General features: G+C 44.0%; 1 protein-coding gene across 2 annotated transcripts in view; it reads left to right on the forward strand.

The window, feature by feature from the left end:
- Positions 1-6,633, forward strand: part of LOC137369764 (adrenocorticotropic hormone receptor-like) — a 131,372-nt gene extending 124,739 nt beyond the window's left edge. For both annotated transcript variants that reach the window (XM_068031184.1, XM_068031183.1), the window contains one exon: positions 3,301-6,633. In XM_068031184.1, the coding sequence (XP_067887285.1) occupies positions 3,428-4,456 (1,029 nt within the window). In that variant the 5' untranslated portion in view covers positions 3,301-3,427 and the 3' untranslated portion in view covers positions 4,457-6,633. The remainder of the gene's footprint in view (positions 1-3,300) is intronic.
- The last annotated feature ends 11,355 nt before the right edge of the window (positions 6,634-17,988 follow it).

Genomic DNA, 17,988 nt, shown 5'->3' on the forward strand with positions numbered 1-17,988 from the left:
ATGGGGGAGATGGTGGAGGTCATGGGGGAGATGATGGAGATCATGGGGGAGATGGTGGAGGTCATGGGGGAGATGATGGAGGTCATGGGGAGATGGTGGAGATCATGGGGGAGATGGTGGAGATCATGGGAGAGATGGTGGAGATCATGGGGGAGAATGTGTTTTCTTTCATTTTCCAGTCTTTCATGGCTCTTAGTGGAGTTGGTAGACCTGCTGTTGCATATTTACACTCCATTTCTTAAATCAATCATGCCATTTCTAATCTTGAAGTCACTTTATCTTTTAAAAATCAGTGTCAGCTGGTTGGGCTCAATATCAAAGCTTTGGCAGTTGTCACATAGCAGCCTTAATAAGGTAATGTCTGACAAAGCTGTATCCTAATGGGTGCTGGTGCTTGCTGTTACAGCATAAACGGAACAGAGAAACAGGGTCAAACATCATTATATTCCCATAAAAAAGAAACGAACTGCCCTTTATAAATCCCTGCCACACTCCCATTGTTTACAAAGATTTTATTTGAAAGAGTAATTGTAATTTACAGCCTGGAGCTTCTGTTTAATCAGTTATACATGTTTCACAGACATCATAGTAGGTTTATCAGGGTGTTTGTGTCTGCCAAGAGGAAATGCTGATTGCTTTGGTGATTTCTTTAATAATACTGTACGGGTGGACATTTGCTGTTGATTACCCGAGAGCAGAGCAGATCAAAGTTAGTGTTGATTTTGCAAAATGAATACCAGATTAATTCCTGGGATGAGAGGATGATTCTATTCTCTGCAGTTTAGAAGAATGAAACATAAAATTCTGGACTTGACAGGATAGATGCTGAGAGGCTGTTTCCCAAGCTGGGGAATCTACAACACAAGGGCGCAGCCTCAGAATAAAGGGTTGGCCATTTAGGACTGAGATAAGGAGAAATTCCTACATTCAAAGGGTTGGAATTTTCTACCCCAGGGAGGGTGGGCACTCTTTTATGAAGTATAGTCAAGACGTGGGTGTCGGTTGCCAGTGATCGCCAGAGCTGGCAGACAGCCATAAAGGCGGGGCTAAAGTGTGGTGAGTCAAAGAGACTTAGCTGTTAGCAGCAAAAAAGACAGAGGTGCAAGGAGAGAGCCAACTGTGTAACAGCCCCGACAACCAATTTTACCTGCAGCACCTGTGGAAGAGTCTGTCACTCTAGAATTGGCCTTTATAGCCACTCCAGGTGCTGCTTCACAAACCACTGACCACCTCTAGGTGCTTACCCATTGTCTCTCAAGACAAGGAGGTCAAAGAATAAGAAGAAAGAAGAATTCAAGACAATGATCAATAGAGTTCTGGACACTAAGGGAATCAAGGGATAGGGTGTTAAAGTTGAGTTGAGGTAGTGGGTCAGCCATGATCTTTTTGAATGGTGGAACAGGCTCCAGGTACATGGCCTACTCCTGCTCTTATTTCTTATGTCCTACATTGGTTTGCAAAAAGTTGGCCAACATTTGAATTCCTTCACTGAATCAGTTAGTAAATTTACTGTTCATTGTGGAGAATTGAGGCAACCAGCAGAGATGCTTTTTAGGGGAAGCCGATACACACGTGAACAGAAAGGAATAGAAGAACCTGTTACAAACTATTACAAAGTATTTACAGCACAGAAATAGGGCATTCTGCCCAATAGGTCCATGCTGGTGTTTTTGCTCCACATTAACCTCCTCCCAGCCCTACTCCATCTCACCCTACCAATAAATACCACATTCATGGATCTGTTGGGCCAAGTGGCCTATTTCTGTGCTGTAAATGCTATATAAAACTATATATGAAATATATAGGATATGCTTTTGAAATGGTCATGAGTCTCAGCAGCCTTCCAGCACCACTTTCACGTTAGCCTGTACAAGGTGCTAGCAGACAATCTGACAGACCGCAGGTACTAGCCTCACTTTCCAAGCCACAGGATGCCTGATTGGGTCATTACATGGTCCAATTGCACCACAGTACAGGCTGACACCCTTGGCAGGTCTTTCCACTGGCAAGCGGGTGGTTACAGAACCGCAGCCAAATGCCTCGTTGCGGCCCTCCAGGCCTTTTGCCTCATCTTGGAGAATAGCAGGCAAAAGTCCTCCAGGTCTGAAGATCTAATGGAGAACTGCAAAAGAAAGATGGCAGTTAGCCTTGGCATACTACCTGGAGGATCGAGGGTATCCTATATGCAAGGCCCATCACCAGCCTCTTGAGATACCAGCAGAAATGAGCTTTCTTTGAATAAAACCACAGTAAATTGAGACAGGAGGGTGGATGTGCCCCTTCTCATATTTCATTACCATGGTTACCTGGACCCTGTCAAGGAATTACAGGATATTTTAAAGAGGGCAGCAACATGACAGAACAAGGTCTCTGCTCTCTGTTCCTCTAGTCTACTTAGTTATTGATAGACGAACATTCCCCAGGCACTCATGAGTACAACATTAGGACATTATCTGTTCAGTAAGTATTGATAATGTCCTTCATATAAGACTAAAGGGAATTTTCAGATCAGGTTGTTCTAATAATTGAGTCTTAATGAAGCTTCTGGAAGCAACAATAATTACTGTTTAACTGTAATAAGGAATGGGAACCCTTTATGTATTCATATTTTTTTACTTTTCCATTTTATTATTAAGTATTTAAGATTTCATAGAATTACAAAGAATTTTGTCGCACAAAAACAGATCTTTTGACTCATTAGGTCTCATTAGGTGTTTATACTCCACATGAGCCTCCTTCCATCTTATTTCATCTCATCCTATCAACATATCTTTCTATTCCTTCTCCCTTATGTGCTCATCTAGCTTCCTCTTAAATGCATCTGTTCTAATCACGTCAACCACTCCATGTGGTAGCGAGTTCCTCATTGTAACCACTCTCCGAGTAAAGACTTTTCTTCCTAATTTCCTATTGGATTTATTAGTGACCATCATATGTTTATGATCACTACTTTTGGACTCCCCAACAGGTGGGGGCATCTTCTCTATGTCTACCTTATCGAATCCCTTTATAATTTTAAAGACATCAATCTGGCCACCTCTCAGCATTCCCTTTTCTAAAAAATGAGCCCTAGCCAGTGTAGCCTTCCCTGATAGTTATAACCTCTTAGTTCTGATGTCATCCTGGTAAATCTTTTTTTTTGCACTTGCTTGCAGTGCTTCTATATCTTTTTTGTAATATGGAGACCAGACTGTTCACAGTACGCTAAGTGTATGCTAACAAAAGTCCTATGTAAGTTTAATTTAAATGATTAACTTAAAGTTTAACTTAAATTCACTTTATCATAATGTCCTTTTTCAGATATAGCTTCCACTTCCTGAGGCAGTGGTACAAGAACAGGACAATTCCACATCAAGCACTTGTTTTTAAATCTGCTTGCTGAAGATTAATTCTCCTTCAATTTTGCTTCAGACACCAACTGCAACAAATGGCAGAACTTAACATCTCACTGGGCACAGATGCCACCATCTCCCCACATACAGATGCCACTATCTCTCCTTGGCTGCTGAACAGAACAGTGCCTGAAATAAATGACAACAGCCATGTGAATGGGAGTACTGTTAAGGAATGTACCCAAATCCCAATTCCCACTGAGGTGTATCTCATCCTTGCAGGAGTCAGTTTGCTCGAAAACATGCTGGTAATCATTGCAGTAATCAAAAATAGGAATCTGCATTCGCCTATGTACTTCTTCATCTGCAGTTTAGCGGTTTCAGACATTATACTAAGCTTGGCCAAAGCCTGTGAAGCAATTACAATATCTATAACGTCTCACAATGAACATCTGATCAGTCGTGCCTTGTTAGATAAATTGGATTTTGTGTATGATTCATTATTGTGCATTTCTTTCACAGCCTCCATTTTCAACTTGGCAGCAATCACGACCGACAGATACATCACTATTTTCCATGCTTTGCGTTACCACAACATCATGACAGGAAAGCGAACTGTGATTATCATTTCAGGAATATGGGTGTTTTGTACTTTTACTGGCATCATCATGATCTCTTTCGCCAAGTATAATGCCATTGTTAGCTTCTTTTTTATATTGTTCTTCATAACATTGATTCTCATTGTGTCCCTTTACATATACATGTTCCTGCTGGCTCAAATGCATGCAAAGCGGATTAGAACCCTTCCAGGTCATACAGTTCATCGAAGAACCAATTTTAAAGGAGCCCTAACAATAACTATCCTCCTCGGGATCTTTGTTGCTTGTTGGGCCCCATTTTCCTTACACCTCACTCTCTACTTATTCTGCCCTTCAAACCCATACTGTGCATGTTTTATATCCCTCTTTCAGATTGATCTAATCTTTATCATGTGCCACTCAATCATTGATCCCCTTATTTATGCATTCCGGAGTCCTGAATTATGCAATACTTTTAAGAAAATGTTTTGTTGCTTGAAAAGACGGAGCTACTTGCATGCCTCAGCCAGTTGCTCTAATGACTAGATGAGCAGCACAGACCAAAAATGTCTGGGTTAGTTTCCCCAGTCTGTGGTGAGTTCTGTGATCTCAGGTCAAGTGGCTGATAAGGGTGCTATAGGTGGTGGCACTCTGGCCTCTGAGTCAGAAGATTGTGGGTTCAAGCTCTACAAAATCTAGGCTGGCACTCCAGTGCGATACTGAGGGACTGCTGCACTGTCGATAGTGCAGCCTTTCAGATGAGATGTTAAACCAAGGCCCTGTCTTCCCTCTCAGAGGACAATGGCACTGTCCAAAGAAGAACAGGGGAGTTCCCTTGGTGTCCTGGCCAATATTTATCCTGCAACCAACATCACTAAAAGAGATTATCTGGTCATTATCACATTGCTGCTTGTGGGACCTTGCTGTGTGCAATTTTGGCTGCCGTGTTTCCTACATTCCAACAGTGATTACACTTCAAAAAATACTTCATTGACTGTAAAGCACTTGGGACAGCCTATGATTATGAAAGGTGCTATATAAATGCAAGTTCTTTCGATTACAGCATGCCTGGGCTAGGGAAGGAGAAAATCCATTGGGGTTTCTGCTCCTGGTAAATATCTAGTAACAATGCTGGAATGACATAATAGGTGTGCAATAGGTGAGGATTGGGCTCAGCTGATTTGTGCTGTGCAGCCTCCCATACTCACTGTCAAGTTCCACATCACCAGGGTACCACAAGATGATCAGCCCTAATGAAACTGCGCTGTCAGGAGAGAACATACAAATATATGACATTGACAGGCTGATCCATGAAGCCTGCCTCACACTATGCTGGTTGGAACATCATGACTAAACACTTCCTTAACAACAGCCCACCCAATAGAACATCAATAATGCTGCATTTAATAACATTAATAATATTAATAATGCTGTTCAATTCACAGTGTCCCTATCTGCAACACAGACATCATCTACAGGACTTTTGACTGATACAAAATCATCATTCAGCAGCTCTGACATAAGCTTAGAGTCAGATTGAATCTGCCTTACAGTACCCATTAGTGGTCCTATATGGTCTTTTATGGTTTCTGATATAGCTGAAAATTCTGTGGCTATTACTGCCACAATTATGCACCACCTTTTCCAGAGATCTCTTGTTTAATGCTATTTTCATCTTCCTTAATTGCATCCGATACTTTTCGCTGTTCTCCTGCAAGATAAGTTCCTTAAGTGTAGAGTGCCTTCTGATTCAATCTGATTTGCCTCTGCACCTTCCTTCATAAATCATAATCATTTTATTTTGTCTTCATGGTTTCATTCTTTTTGATGACTGTTTTGAACAGAACCCATTTGTCCTCGGTACTTGATTGCCAGGATTTGATTGAGAGAAAGTGAGGTGAATGGGCCAAAAATACATTTGCATTGATATTTAGGTAGGTAATGATTAATATCATTCATTTATGCATCTTCTTCTTCTTCTTCATCTTCTTTGGCCTCCTTGTCTCGGGAGACAATGGGTAAGCGCCTGGAGGTGGTCGGTGGTCGGTGGTTTGTGGAGCAGCGCCTGGAGTGGCTATAAAGGCCAATACTAGAGTGACAGACTCTTCCACAGGTGCTGCAGGTAAAATTGGTTGTCAGGGCTGTTACACAGTTGGCTCTCCCCTTGTGAGTTAGGCATATTATTGCAGTAATAGTAAGGGTGCCTTACACACAGTGATAATATTAGAAGTTAATATTTACTGCTCTAAATAACTGGGCTGCAAGTGTCAGGTCATCCACTTTGGACCAAGAAAAGATACAACAAAGTACTTTCTAAATGGTGAAAAGCTGGAAACAGTGGAGGTCCAAGGAGACTTGGGGATTCCAGCTACCTGCATCATTGAGATATGATGAACATGTGCAGAAAATAGTCAAAAAGGCTAAAGGAATTCTGGCCTTTATATGTAGAATACAAGGAGGTAGAAGTCATGCTATAGCTATATAAAGCCCCGGTTAGACCACACCTGGAAAACTGTAAGCAGTTCTGGGCATCACACCTTGGAGGGATTGCAGCTTGGATTTACCAGAATGATACCTGGACTCCAAGGAGTAAAATCTGTGGAGAGATTGCACAAGCTAGTGCTGTATTCTCTGGAATTTAGAAGGTTAAGGGATGAATTGATCAAAGCTTTCAAGACACTGAGGGGAACTGTTAGGGTAGATGGAGAAAACTATTTCTGCTAGCTGGGGGGGGGGGGGTTTCTAGGACTAAGGGACACAACCTAAAAATTAAATCCATGCATTTCAGGGTGAAATTAGGAAATTCTTCTACATGCAAAGGGTGTTAGAAGTTTGGAACTCTCTTCCACAAATAGCAGTTGATGCTACATCTATTGTTAATTTTAAATCTGAGCTTGATAGATTTTATATTAAAGGTATTCAGGAATATGGGGCAAAGGCTAGTATACAAGTCACAGATCAGTCATGATCTCATTGAATGGCTCAAGGGGTTAAATGGCTTACTCCTCTTTCTATCCAGTACACACCAACTCAATTAGATTTGAGAGGTTATTTTCAAAGGCAAGCTCACTGGGAGCTGGCCAGCAATGTCTATAATTTTCTAACCTTGGATACACGCTGCCCATTATTTCTGACAGGTGAAGCTCACTGTTGGAATCGCCCAAAAATTCCCATCATTGGCCAAATGCTAATTGTTTCACTGGAATAAATCGATATTGTCCCAGTCTCCATACCTGCTGTCCAGGAAGTCAGTAATATGGTTGTAATTTTTTTAGTGCTCACTGCCAACAAGGAGCCTCAAATACTGGCAGAAAAACATAGGCAAGATGTGTTAGAAAACAAACAACATCAGCTACTGGCAGAAGCAATTGCAGGGCCAACCCAACCACAACAAGGAGGAACTTGAGTGGCTCCCAATGAAATGTTGCAGCCAGATAACACACTTGCCCCATCCAATAGAGAAATGCAGGTTAGGCATTAGATTTTACATATAATGCAAGTCAGAGTCTAGGAATCCTGCGGTGAGTAACTCACTTCCTGACACCCCAATACCTGTCCACAATCTACAAGGCACAAGTCAGGAGTGTGATGGAATACTCTCCACTTGCCTGGATGGGTGCAGCTCCAACAACACTCAAGAAGCTCGGCCCCATCCAGGACAAAGCAGCCCACTTGATTAGCACCCCATCTACAAATATTCACTCACTCCACCACCGACGCACAGTGGCAGCAGTGTGTACCATCTATAAGATGCACTGCAGCAATGCACCAAGGCTCTTTAGACAACACCTTCCAAGCCTGCGACCTCTACCACCTAGAATGACAAGGGCAGCAAATGCATGGGAACACCACCACCTGCAAGTTCCCCTCCAAGCCACACACCATCCTGACTTGGAACTACATCACCTTCCTTCACTGTCACTGGGTCAAAATCCTGGAACTGCCTTCCTAACATTACTGTGGGTACATACCCCACATGGACTGCAGCGGTTCAAGAAGGCATCTTCATCAACAGCTTCTCATGGGCAATTAGGGATGGACAATAAATGTTGGCCTGGCCAGCAATGCCCACATCTCCATAAATGAATTTTTAAAAAATACTAAGCAAAGTGACTAACACCACTGGTATGCTATCCCTTGCTGGGTTATGGGTCTACAAATACCAATCACACACCTTGCTCACATTGCCGGTGAGTCTCAGCCAAACTCAATCTTGTCTTCACCCAACACCTACTTCCATGAGGTATACTTACATCGTGACCCACACTGGCAATTCTGTTTAATTGTGCCTTCCAAAATCTACACTGCTGTCACTGAAATCATGTAACTCAGCACAGACCCAGTCTGGTATGTATGGCTCAGAGACACCAAGCCATGATGAAACCATCATTTGTTTTAAATACTGACATTTATGATTGGCAAAATTATGTTGGTTTGCGACCAATATTGTAATTACATACTTGACGGGGAAATATTTTCAGGAATAAGGGGAAAGGGCGGGAGAGTAGGACTAATTGGATAGTTCTTTCAAAGAGCCAGCACAGGCACGATAGGCCGATTGGCTCTTTCTGTGCTGTATCATTCTGTGATTCTAAGCTCCCTGTTCAGACAAGATGAGTTGGGTTGGAGGTTTGTATTATCGAATTTAGCATGTTTGACTATAAAATACTTCAGGGAAAGTTATCTCTGAATTTGATGTGACGCATACTATCTATTGATGTTGTTAAACCATATATTTGTTGCAATTTGGATTATTTAGAATTTATGTAGAATGAGCAACATGTAGTTAAAAGTGCCACAGATTGGCTGTTTTATTTTACATAATGGCATGATTAAACTCCATCAATTGTAGTTGAAAGTAATTCATTCATATTCTGCTCATATATTTCACACTGATTTTTAATTCAACCAATAGACAGATGCAACAGCCCCAGTGCATGAAGAGAGCTTCTCATTTTTGCCTTGTGCGCGTCTACTAAGCTGATCAATGAATGTTCCATAATATTTATATTTAATTTAAATTTGCATGATGGTATATTTAGTCACAGTTTCAAGAATATGATTTAATAAAGATGTTTTAATGTCATTTTTCTTATCATTATTTCTAAAACAAAAAGGGCTTGGAGGCATCTGAAATCTTGCAATGAAGCCCATCACAGGTTTCAGACGCAGTGGACTGGATTTTACCTTAGGCAGACGGGAATTTGCCACCGACGTAAAAGTTGGTGGCGAACCCACTTCCGCCTAGTCCGGGGATCCATCCCACATTTTGCAGGTCCCCGGGTTTTAATTGGCTGGAGGGAGGAGGTCCTGCCTTATTGAGCAGCTGGCCAATCATCGGCAGCTCTTAGTCCCAGCAGCGCCACTGGGAGCAGTGGCCACTGCTGGGACTGCATCCCAGCCGGCCAAATGGATCCATGAGTCAAGGTAAGTTGGGCATGCCTCACCAGGGAGATCAGTCTTTTCCTGGTGAGGCTGGAGTGGCCGTTTGGGGGGTGGGGGAGGGGGAGTGTCGGGTCCTGGGGATGGGTTGGGAGGCGGGGGCGGTCCTCAATTGGGCCCCTGTGCCCGACTGCCATGACCTATCCCCCCCACAACCACCCGCTGGGGCACAGAAAGGCCGGCAGCTATCGCTGAGTGGCCTTTCATGTTCCCAGCACGCCTGCTTGCCATGGGTAAAATGCTCGTGGAGGCAAGCGAGGGCCCTTAAGTGACCACTTAAGGGCTTTAATTGGCCTCGGGCGGGCGGTCCATTCTCCCCCCCCACCCCCACCCTCACCCAACTGCCCTAAGGTTGACCGAAGGTGGGAGCAGGGCAGGTAGGCCTCCCGCTCAATTTTACGCTGCCCCCACGCCACCATCTGACCCACTGGGGCGGCGTAAAATTCAGCCCAGTATCTGATTTAATACATTCAAAAAGAGAAGACAGATAAACCAGGTAACTACTGGACCATCAGCCTAACATCAGCGGTGAGGAAACATCTCAGGACAATAATCTGGGACAAGATTAATTGTCACTTGGAAGATCGTGGATTAATAAATGACAGTTTGCCATGGATTTGTTCAAGGCAAATTGTGTGTGATAAACCTGATTGAGTTCTTCAGTGAAGTAATGGAGAGGGTTGATGAAGGTAGTGCAGTTGATGTTGTACATATGGATTTTCAGTAGACGTTTGATAAAGTGTCACTTAATAGATTGGTTGGCAAAATCGAAGCCCATGGGATTAAAAGAGCAGTGGCAGTTTTACTTACTTACTGATACAGCACTGAAACAGGCCCTTCGGCCCACTGAGTCTGTGCCAACCAACAACCGCCCATTTATACTAATCCTAGATTAACCCCATATTCTCTACCACATCCCCACCATTCTCCTACCACCACTAGGGGCAATTTACAATGGCCAATTTACCTATCAACCTGCAAGTCTGTGGCTGTGGGACGAAACCGGAGCACCTGGCAGAAACCCACGCAGACACAGGAAGAACTTGCAAACTCCACACAGGCAGTACCCAGAACTGAACCTGGGTCGTTGGAGCTGTGAGGTTGCAGTGCTAACCACTGCACCACTGTGCTGCCCAAAATTGGCTATGAGAAAGAGAGCAGAGAGTAGTGGTTCTGAAGAAGGGTCACTGACCCGAAATGTTAATTCTGCTTCTCTCTCCACAGATGCTGCCAGACCTGCTGAGTATTTCCAGAATTTCTTGTTTTTATTTCAGATTTCCAGCATCCGCAGTATTTTGCTTTTAACAGAGAGTAGTGGTAATTGGACAGGACTGAAGTACACGGCAGTGTCCTGTAGGAATTGGTATTAAGACTGCTCTTTTTTATATATATTAATCACCTGGATTTGGATACATAGGGCATAATTTCAAAGTTTGTGGATAAAATAAAGCTTGGAAATGTATTAAACAGTGAGCAGGGTAGTAACAGACTTCGGGAGGACATGAAGAGGCTGGTGAAATGGGCAGATACATGGCAGATAAAATTTAATGCAGCGAAGTGTCAAGTGATGGAAGGAATAATGAGGAGAGGCAATATAAACTAAACGGTACAATTTTAAAAAGGGTGCAAGTGCAGAGAGACATGGGGCTTTGCAATCACAAATTTTTGAAAGTTACAGGTCTTTTTTTTTCATTTGTTCATGGGATATGAGCATTAAAGCCTGGCTACCCCACCCGAACCCGACCAAACCCGACTACATGTGTCAGGTTCAGGCCAGGTCGGGTCCATATTCTGTGTCCAGCATTCGGGCACGGGTCGGGTCAGGCTGGACTGTACTGTTTAGCTTTGGCAGTCTTGGCACCACTTGTCATGTCTGTTTATGTGAAAACCCCAATATAAATACATATTATGTAGCAAAGCTTAAGTGTGACATTTTTAAACCAAACCTTTCACTGCTATGCTTTTTAAAAAATTTTAAATGTGGAACACATGTTTTATTTTTCCAGACTGGTTTTAAGTCTGGAAATTTTTGTGAATTGAATTTCTTAGGCAATTGTTTTAAAAATGACTTTACAGTATAAAATTCAATAACACAAATTAGAGGCTGCCTTCTCTGCCCAAAGGAAACCCAGGAGCAGATTGTAAGGTCCATTCATATTTCAGTTATAGTGGCTGCCAAAATGGTATGAAATTTACTGGATAATTTGAGTAACAGTCATGTGAGTTAAAATTAGCCTCTAAAGGAATACTAATGTCTCATTTTATACATAACACATGCTTAAAATATAATTTATGAACTTGTTTGTTTTAACATTGCAAGTACAGACTTGGAAAAATAGCTGTAGTGCCCTGCCCAGACCACCCTGGTTGTAAGCATGTTGGTGATTCGCCTTAACTTAAATAAAAAAATTTCAAGAATTAGATCTACTCGGTTATTGAAAGAGGACAAAAAAAATGAGTCTACCATGGAATTCCATGATGGGATTGTTTCTGTAGAAAGTCATGTTGTAGCTGTTGTGTGATATACATCTGGAAAGCTGCCACATTATGATTGAAAGCCAGTGCCATTGACCACATCAATGGATCTTGTAGACAAAATCCACTAGGAATTATGAAATAATCACCACTGGCCATCCAAGTATAAATTCTAAATCTTCCACAGTAATGAATTAAAACACCCTGGCATATTAATCTGCCGTTACAGTCTATATCAGTCAACCTAATAGCTTGTGTTCCTTGAATTAAGTATTCCTCTGATCTCAGAGAGCTGGTGTTCTGTTCCGTGGGAGTGAATAGGGAGTTGGCTATCTCGAGAAACTTCGGTTCATGTCAAAACCATTTTGAAGACGTTAAACAGTGTAGCATTATTAATGCAATATTTTCCCATCAAATGTAGATAATTTCAAACAAGCTATAATGGCTGTAGATTGATGTTGATTGATTTTCAAAAGCAAGCTTTGCCCCATTACTTGCCAACTAATTGTTTCACAATAGCAAACAAGTAACATTGCAGAGAGAAAACCATCTATGAGCTTAACTAAAAAGAAGGATATCAAACCACGTACGCGTAGGAATAGACGGGATGTTAGCTGGCTCTTTTCCCAGAGAATGTAGAGTCTCTGGAATACATTGTCAGCTGGCGTGATGGGTGCTGACTTTCTCAGCGGCTTTAAGACGGAGCTCGATCAGTTCCTGACTATGAGAAAGACTGCGTCATATGGGTCAGTTTCTTTATAGGTAACACGTGAGCCATGTGATCTCCTGGGCAGGTTTTCGACTACTAGGACAGCAGGGCTTTGGAGAGGAAATTTACTGAGTGTTTTCCCCCACATTAGCCCAGGGTTTTTATGCTTTTTGCCATGCCTAGTAGATTTAGACGCGAGTTAGGGAGAGGGAAGAAGTGTTTAGCCATGATGCTCCAGCTACCTTGGTATGGGGCAGTCTTGATGGGCCAGCTAGTCTTCCTGCATCATTTCCATAAGTTTGTAAGCTAGAAATTTCCCTCTATGTCTACTCAAATTGTACAGGGATCTGAATGTAACAAATGCTACAAGTACCTCCTTCCTCAGTATTGTAAACGAAGAAGTAAGTGGCATAGGATCTAAAACAGACAAAGGTTGGTTGTGCTCTCTGACAGCACCATGTCTCATTTCCTGAACTGTCTGCTACTGCAAAAGTAATGTGGGTGGCTTATCCTCACACATGTTGACTTGTCTACCTTAGGCACCCTAGAAGAGTTTGGGAACTCTCTGACACAGTACTACTGACGTAGATTTCCCGATTGCACGACTAGTTGTCGTTCTCATTAGCTGCTGGTATTGTTTTCTTTTTAATCTACAATTTTTAACTGTTTCAATAATATGTTTGATAGTTTCGGGTCAGGTCGGGTCGGGTCGGGCATGAAAAGAAATGAAAGGACTCGGGCCCGGGTCGGGTTTGGGTTGCCTGTTGTCGGGTCGGGTTTTAATTTTATACCCAAGCCAGGCTTTCATGAGCATTGCTGGCAATGCCAGTGTTTATTGCCCTTGAGAATGTGGTGGTGAGCCACCTTCTTGAATCACTGCAGTACATGTGGTGTAGGTACACCCACAGGGATTTACGTAGTGGTGTGAAAAAACTGAGTGGCTCGATAGGCCATTTCAGAGGGCAGTTAAGAGTCAACGACATTGCCGTGGGTCTGGAGTCACATGTCAACCAGACTGGGTAAGGACGGCAGGTTTCCTCCCCTGAAGGACATGAGTGAACCAGATGGGTTTTTAGGACAATCCGGTAGTTTCATAATGAGACTAGCATTTTATTCCAGATTTATGAATTAATTGAATTTAAATTCCCCAGCTGCTGTGGTGGGATTTGAACTCATGTCTCCGGATCATTAGTCCGTCATACTTGCTGCACCATGCGAGACACTGGCCTGGATTTTGCGGCTCCAATGGTGGCACACGCCGAGATGTTCACGACCATTGAGGGTCGGAATGGCATCAGAACTTCCGGCATGCATACGCACACTTGCGCTAAAAAACAGAAGTTGCAGTCTATGTCAATGCGCTTTGGAGAAGTCTGCACTGATGGCCCTGCTGAACAGCCCTGTAAAGTGACAGATGGATGTGATACATTGTGAATGTGGCCTGCTTGCCCACAAGAAATGCTTTTTTTTGATGCTGTTTAAATTAGAGTTGATATTAGCAGGCGTAAAGCCTGATCAAGAGCAGATCGACCATTCCAGGAAGGCACCAGCAGCAGGAAGCAACTTTCAGAAGTAAGTGCAGACATTTTACATTTAGTTTTATTTGTTAAATGTAGTTTTTTAAGCATAGATTCTCTGACTTCTTAAATAGATTTTATTTATCCAACTTTTTTAAACAAGATTGAAGTGACATTTGAAAGATCTTTAAATATATGAATTTTTATCAATATTTCATTGATTTCTTTGTTGTTTCAATGTGAAAGACACCTTAGCAGGATTAAAATGACTTTTAAAAGATCTTTAAATGTATATGACTTTCTATCAATATTTTTCTGACTTCTTTGATGTTTAAAAGTGACCTTTAAAAATGTTTATGATCATTTAAAATCCTGCTTCTACGCATTTGACATTGTAAGATGGTGTCAAAGTAACTGAGACTATCGTTCTATCACAGAGGACAATTGGGCTGTTGAAATCACAGGCTGAGTATTCGACACAGAGGCAGGAACCAGGAGATGGGTCTATTTGTGGATCAGAAACCCACCTTTAGGGAGAAAGTTATTAAAGTTAAGATTTTCATGTGGGTGGAGCCCTTAACTGATATGGAAAAAGTCCAATTAGAACCGGGGCAGCAGGAACAGAGGCGGGTCAGATGAAGTGTGGGACTGATTTAAACTCTCCTCAGCAGCCTTCACTGAGGCTGCTGGTCACCGTAAGGGAGAAATCCGTGGTTTGGTGTCAAAGCCTTCCATAGCACCAGAGGGAAGCGAGATGTCACAGGAGAGTCAGAGGACTGGCACCCAGGGCCGGGCTGCCCCTCACTTCACTGATACCAAGCTGGATCTTAATGTTGGAGGCCGTGAGGGAGAGGGGGTAGGTCCCCTTCCTGGAGGGTGGCAGGAGGAGGCCACCTCATCATGCAGCAGGGGCACCTCTTTGTTCAGTGTCATCTCCCTCTGCCTCCAATTCCTCCTCTTCTCTCACCTCCAGGTGACATTGGTTGTATTGCCTCTGTGAAGAGCTGTGGCAGCCTTGACTGACAGAGGATAGAAAGGGGCCATTCAGCCCATCGTGTCTGCGCAAACGGAAAAATTATTTGCCCGATCTAATCCCACCTTCCAGCACCTGGCTCATAGTCTTGCAGGTTACAACACTTCAGGTGCAGGTCCAGGTAAATTCTAAATGAGTTGAGGGTTTCTGCCTCCACCACTGATTTGAGCAGTGAATTCCAGACAACCACCTCCCTCTGGGTGCAAAAAGTATTTCCTCATTTCTCCTCTAATCCTTCTACGGAAAGCATTCCATATCCCTTCCTCACCACTTTATCTACCTGTTCTGCCACCTTCAGGGACCTGTGGACATGCACTCCAAGGTCTCTCACTACCTTAAATCTGTGCCCCCTGATAATTGGTATCTCCGCTAGGGGAACCAGGACCTTCCTAGGCCCCTCATAATTTTGTACACCTCAATTAAGTCACCCCTCAGCCTCCTTTGTTCCAAGGAAAACAACCCTAGCCTATCCAGTCTACCTCATAGCTGAAATTTTCAAGCCCTGGAAACATTCTTGTAAATCTCCTCTGTGCTCTCTCCAGAAGTGGCACAGTGGTTAGCACCGCAGCCTCACAGCTCCAGGGACCTGGGTTCAATTCTGGGTATTGCCTATGAGGAGTTTGCAAGTTCTCCCTGTGGCCGTGTGGGTTTTTGCTGGGTGCTCCGGTTTCCTCCCACTGCCAAAGACTTGCAGGTGATAGGCAAATTGGCCATTGTAAATTGCCCCTAGTATAGGTAGGGAATATGGGATTACTGTAGGGTTAGTATAAATGGGTGGTTCTTGGTCAGCACAGACTCGGTGGGCCGAAGGGCCAGTTTCAGTGCTGTATCTCTAAATAAAAAATAATTATGTACTTCCTGTAATGTGGTGACCAGAACAATACACAATACTCCAGCTGTGGCCTAACCAACATATTATACAGCATCACATCCATGCTTTTGTATTCTATACCTCTGCCAAGAAAGGAAAGCATTCCATATCCCTTCCTCACCACTCTATCTACCTGTCCTGCCACCTTCAGGGACCTGTGGACATGCACTCCAAGGTCTCTCACTTCCTCTACCCCTCTCAATATCCTCCCATGTATTATGTATTCCCTTGCTTTGTTTGCCCTCCCCAAATGCAAATACCTCACACTTCTCCAGATCGAATTCCATTTGCCACTTTTCTGCCCACTCAACCAAACAGGCCAGCTGCCAGGAAAGCGAGTGCAAGATGGAGGAAGCTCCTGTTGTGGTCACAGACCAGTTGGATGATGAGGAAGTGGAAACCCTTCCTGTTGATGAATCTCAATGGCTAGCCACTCGGTGCCTTGATGGCCACATGTGTGCAATCAATGATGCCCTGTACCTGGGGGAATCCATCAATGGCTATGAAACCCAATGTCCTCTGACTCTGCGAGGCCACATCTGTCATGATATGTAAGTACTGTCCAGCCCTAGCAAAGAGGGCATAAGTGACCTGTGAGATGCAGTGGCATGCAGCTGCCTGCGAGATGTCCCGAAGGTCTGCAGCTGATCCTTGGAAGGAGCCAGAAGCGAAAAAGTTCCAGGCCACAGTGACTTTGACGGCTGTTGGCAGGGAATGGCAACTAGTCCTGCGAGGTGCAATGTCTTTGGCGCCCATCTGCCTGGGAGTCGCAGTCTCCTGCAGCACTTGGTCCTGGTGATCTCCAGGGAGGACCATCCTCGGCAGTAGATCCTGTGATGGATATGGCCTCTATTGCCTTCCTGTCCCTCTTTCCTCTTCCGGGCCCTTCTGCTGCTCAGGGTTCTACCCTTCCTGTGGAAGGTGTTGCCCCTCATCGCCACTGGGCCCAAAATCCGACAGTGGTGACCCCCGTTACCAGCCGCAGCCTTCCTTTTGAGCAGGTGACTGCCCAATTGTCCTTGGCAGCCTTGCCCCCTATTGTTCTGCCCCCTTGAGCCATAGGGGTGATAACTCCCTTCAGTGCCTGAGCTGAGAGTGACCACCCTCCCTGCCACCTCTGCAGCACCAAGGGCACCTCCTTTCCAAAGGCCATATCCTCTTTTGTCCCGCTGACCCTCATATGGGGCCGGGGTGATTCCCTGGGGCTGTCATGACTGGCTCCCCAATCGGTAACTGTCTCCCTTCAGCTGATCTGCAACCTCCTGAAACCCATGCACCTCTTTAAAATTCCACCTCCCCCTCCAACAAACTTTCAACAAGATTTTTAAATGCTTTAATTGGCCTCAATGGGGTGGAGAGCAGGATCCCTGTCCTGCCCTGCCCCCCTGCCCTGCTGAACATTGCTGGCGCTGGGAACAACATCTTGAAACTGACATGCCAGCCAGGCCGCCCACCCCTCCTCCGTTCCCAAATTTGGGGGAGCCTGAAAATTCAACCCCATGTCGCTAGTGACTGGACCCATGCGGGAGCACTTTGCAGTACTCTTCTGTTAGAGTGTTGAGGAATGTGGTGACTTGTTGAGCATTGCACAACGTTGCCCTGCAGGAAGAACTGACCCTCCATCCCAGATACAAGATTGCAGCAGAAATCAATGACATGGAGGAACCCAACATGGCCTCATGGACCAGCTTCAGAAGCTCCATCTGCAGCTGTCAGAGCGGTAAGAGAACAGCTGGTGGCTGATGTATTTGGACATTGAAAATGACAAAATTTCTCTTCCTCACCCAGCTAAACAGGCAAACCAACAGTTGTTATGATCCTGTAGTTGTTTTTTCTGGGAAGAGTGCGGTGTGCCTTTAAGGCTGGAAAAAGAGCCGTACTGCTTTAAGGCAGCAAGCTCTAAAGACTGTCAAAGAATGCATTCTCATAGCCTTGGATACAGCCATTTGGAGACTGTGATTTAAAAGGTACATTCCCGTTGCCTTGGATACAGCCACTCAGACTGAGTATAGAGAGATACATTTGTTACAA

This window comes from Heterodontus francisci, chromosome 5 (assembly GCF_036365525.1).
Source record: "Heterodontus francisci isolate sHetFra1 chromosome 5, sHetFra1.hap1, whole genome shotgun sequence".
Classification (NCBI taxonomy): domain Eukaryota; kingdom Metazoa; phylum Chordata; class Chondrichthyes; order Heterodontiformes; family Heterodontidae; genus Heterodontus; species Heterodontus francisci.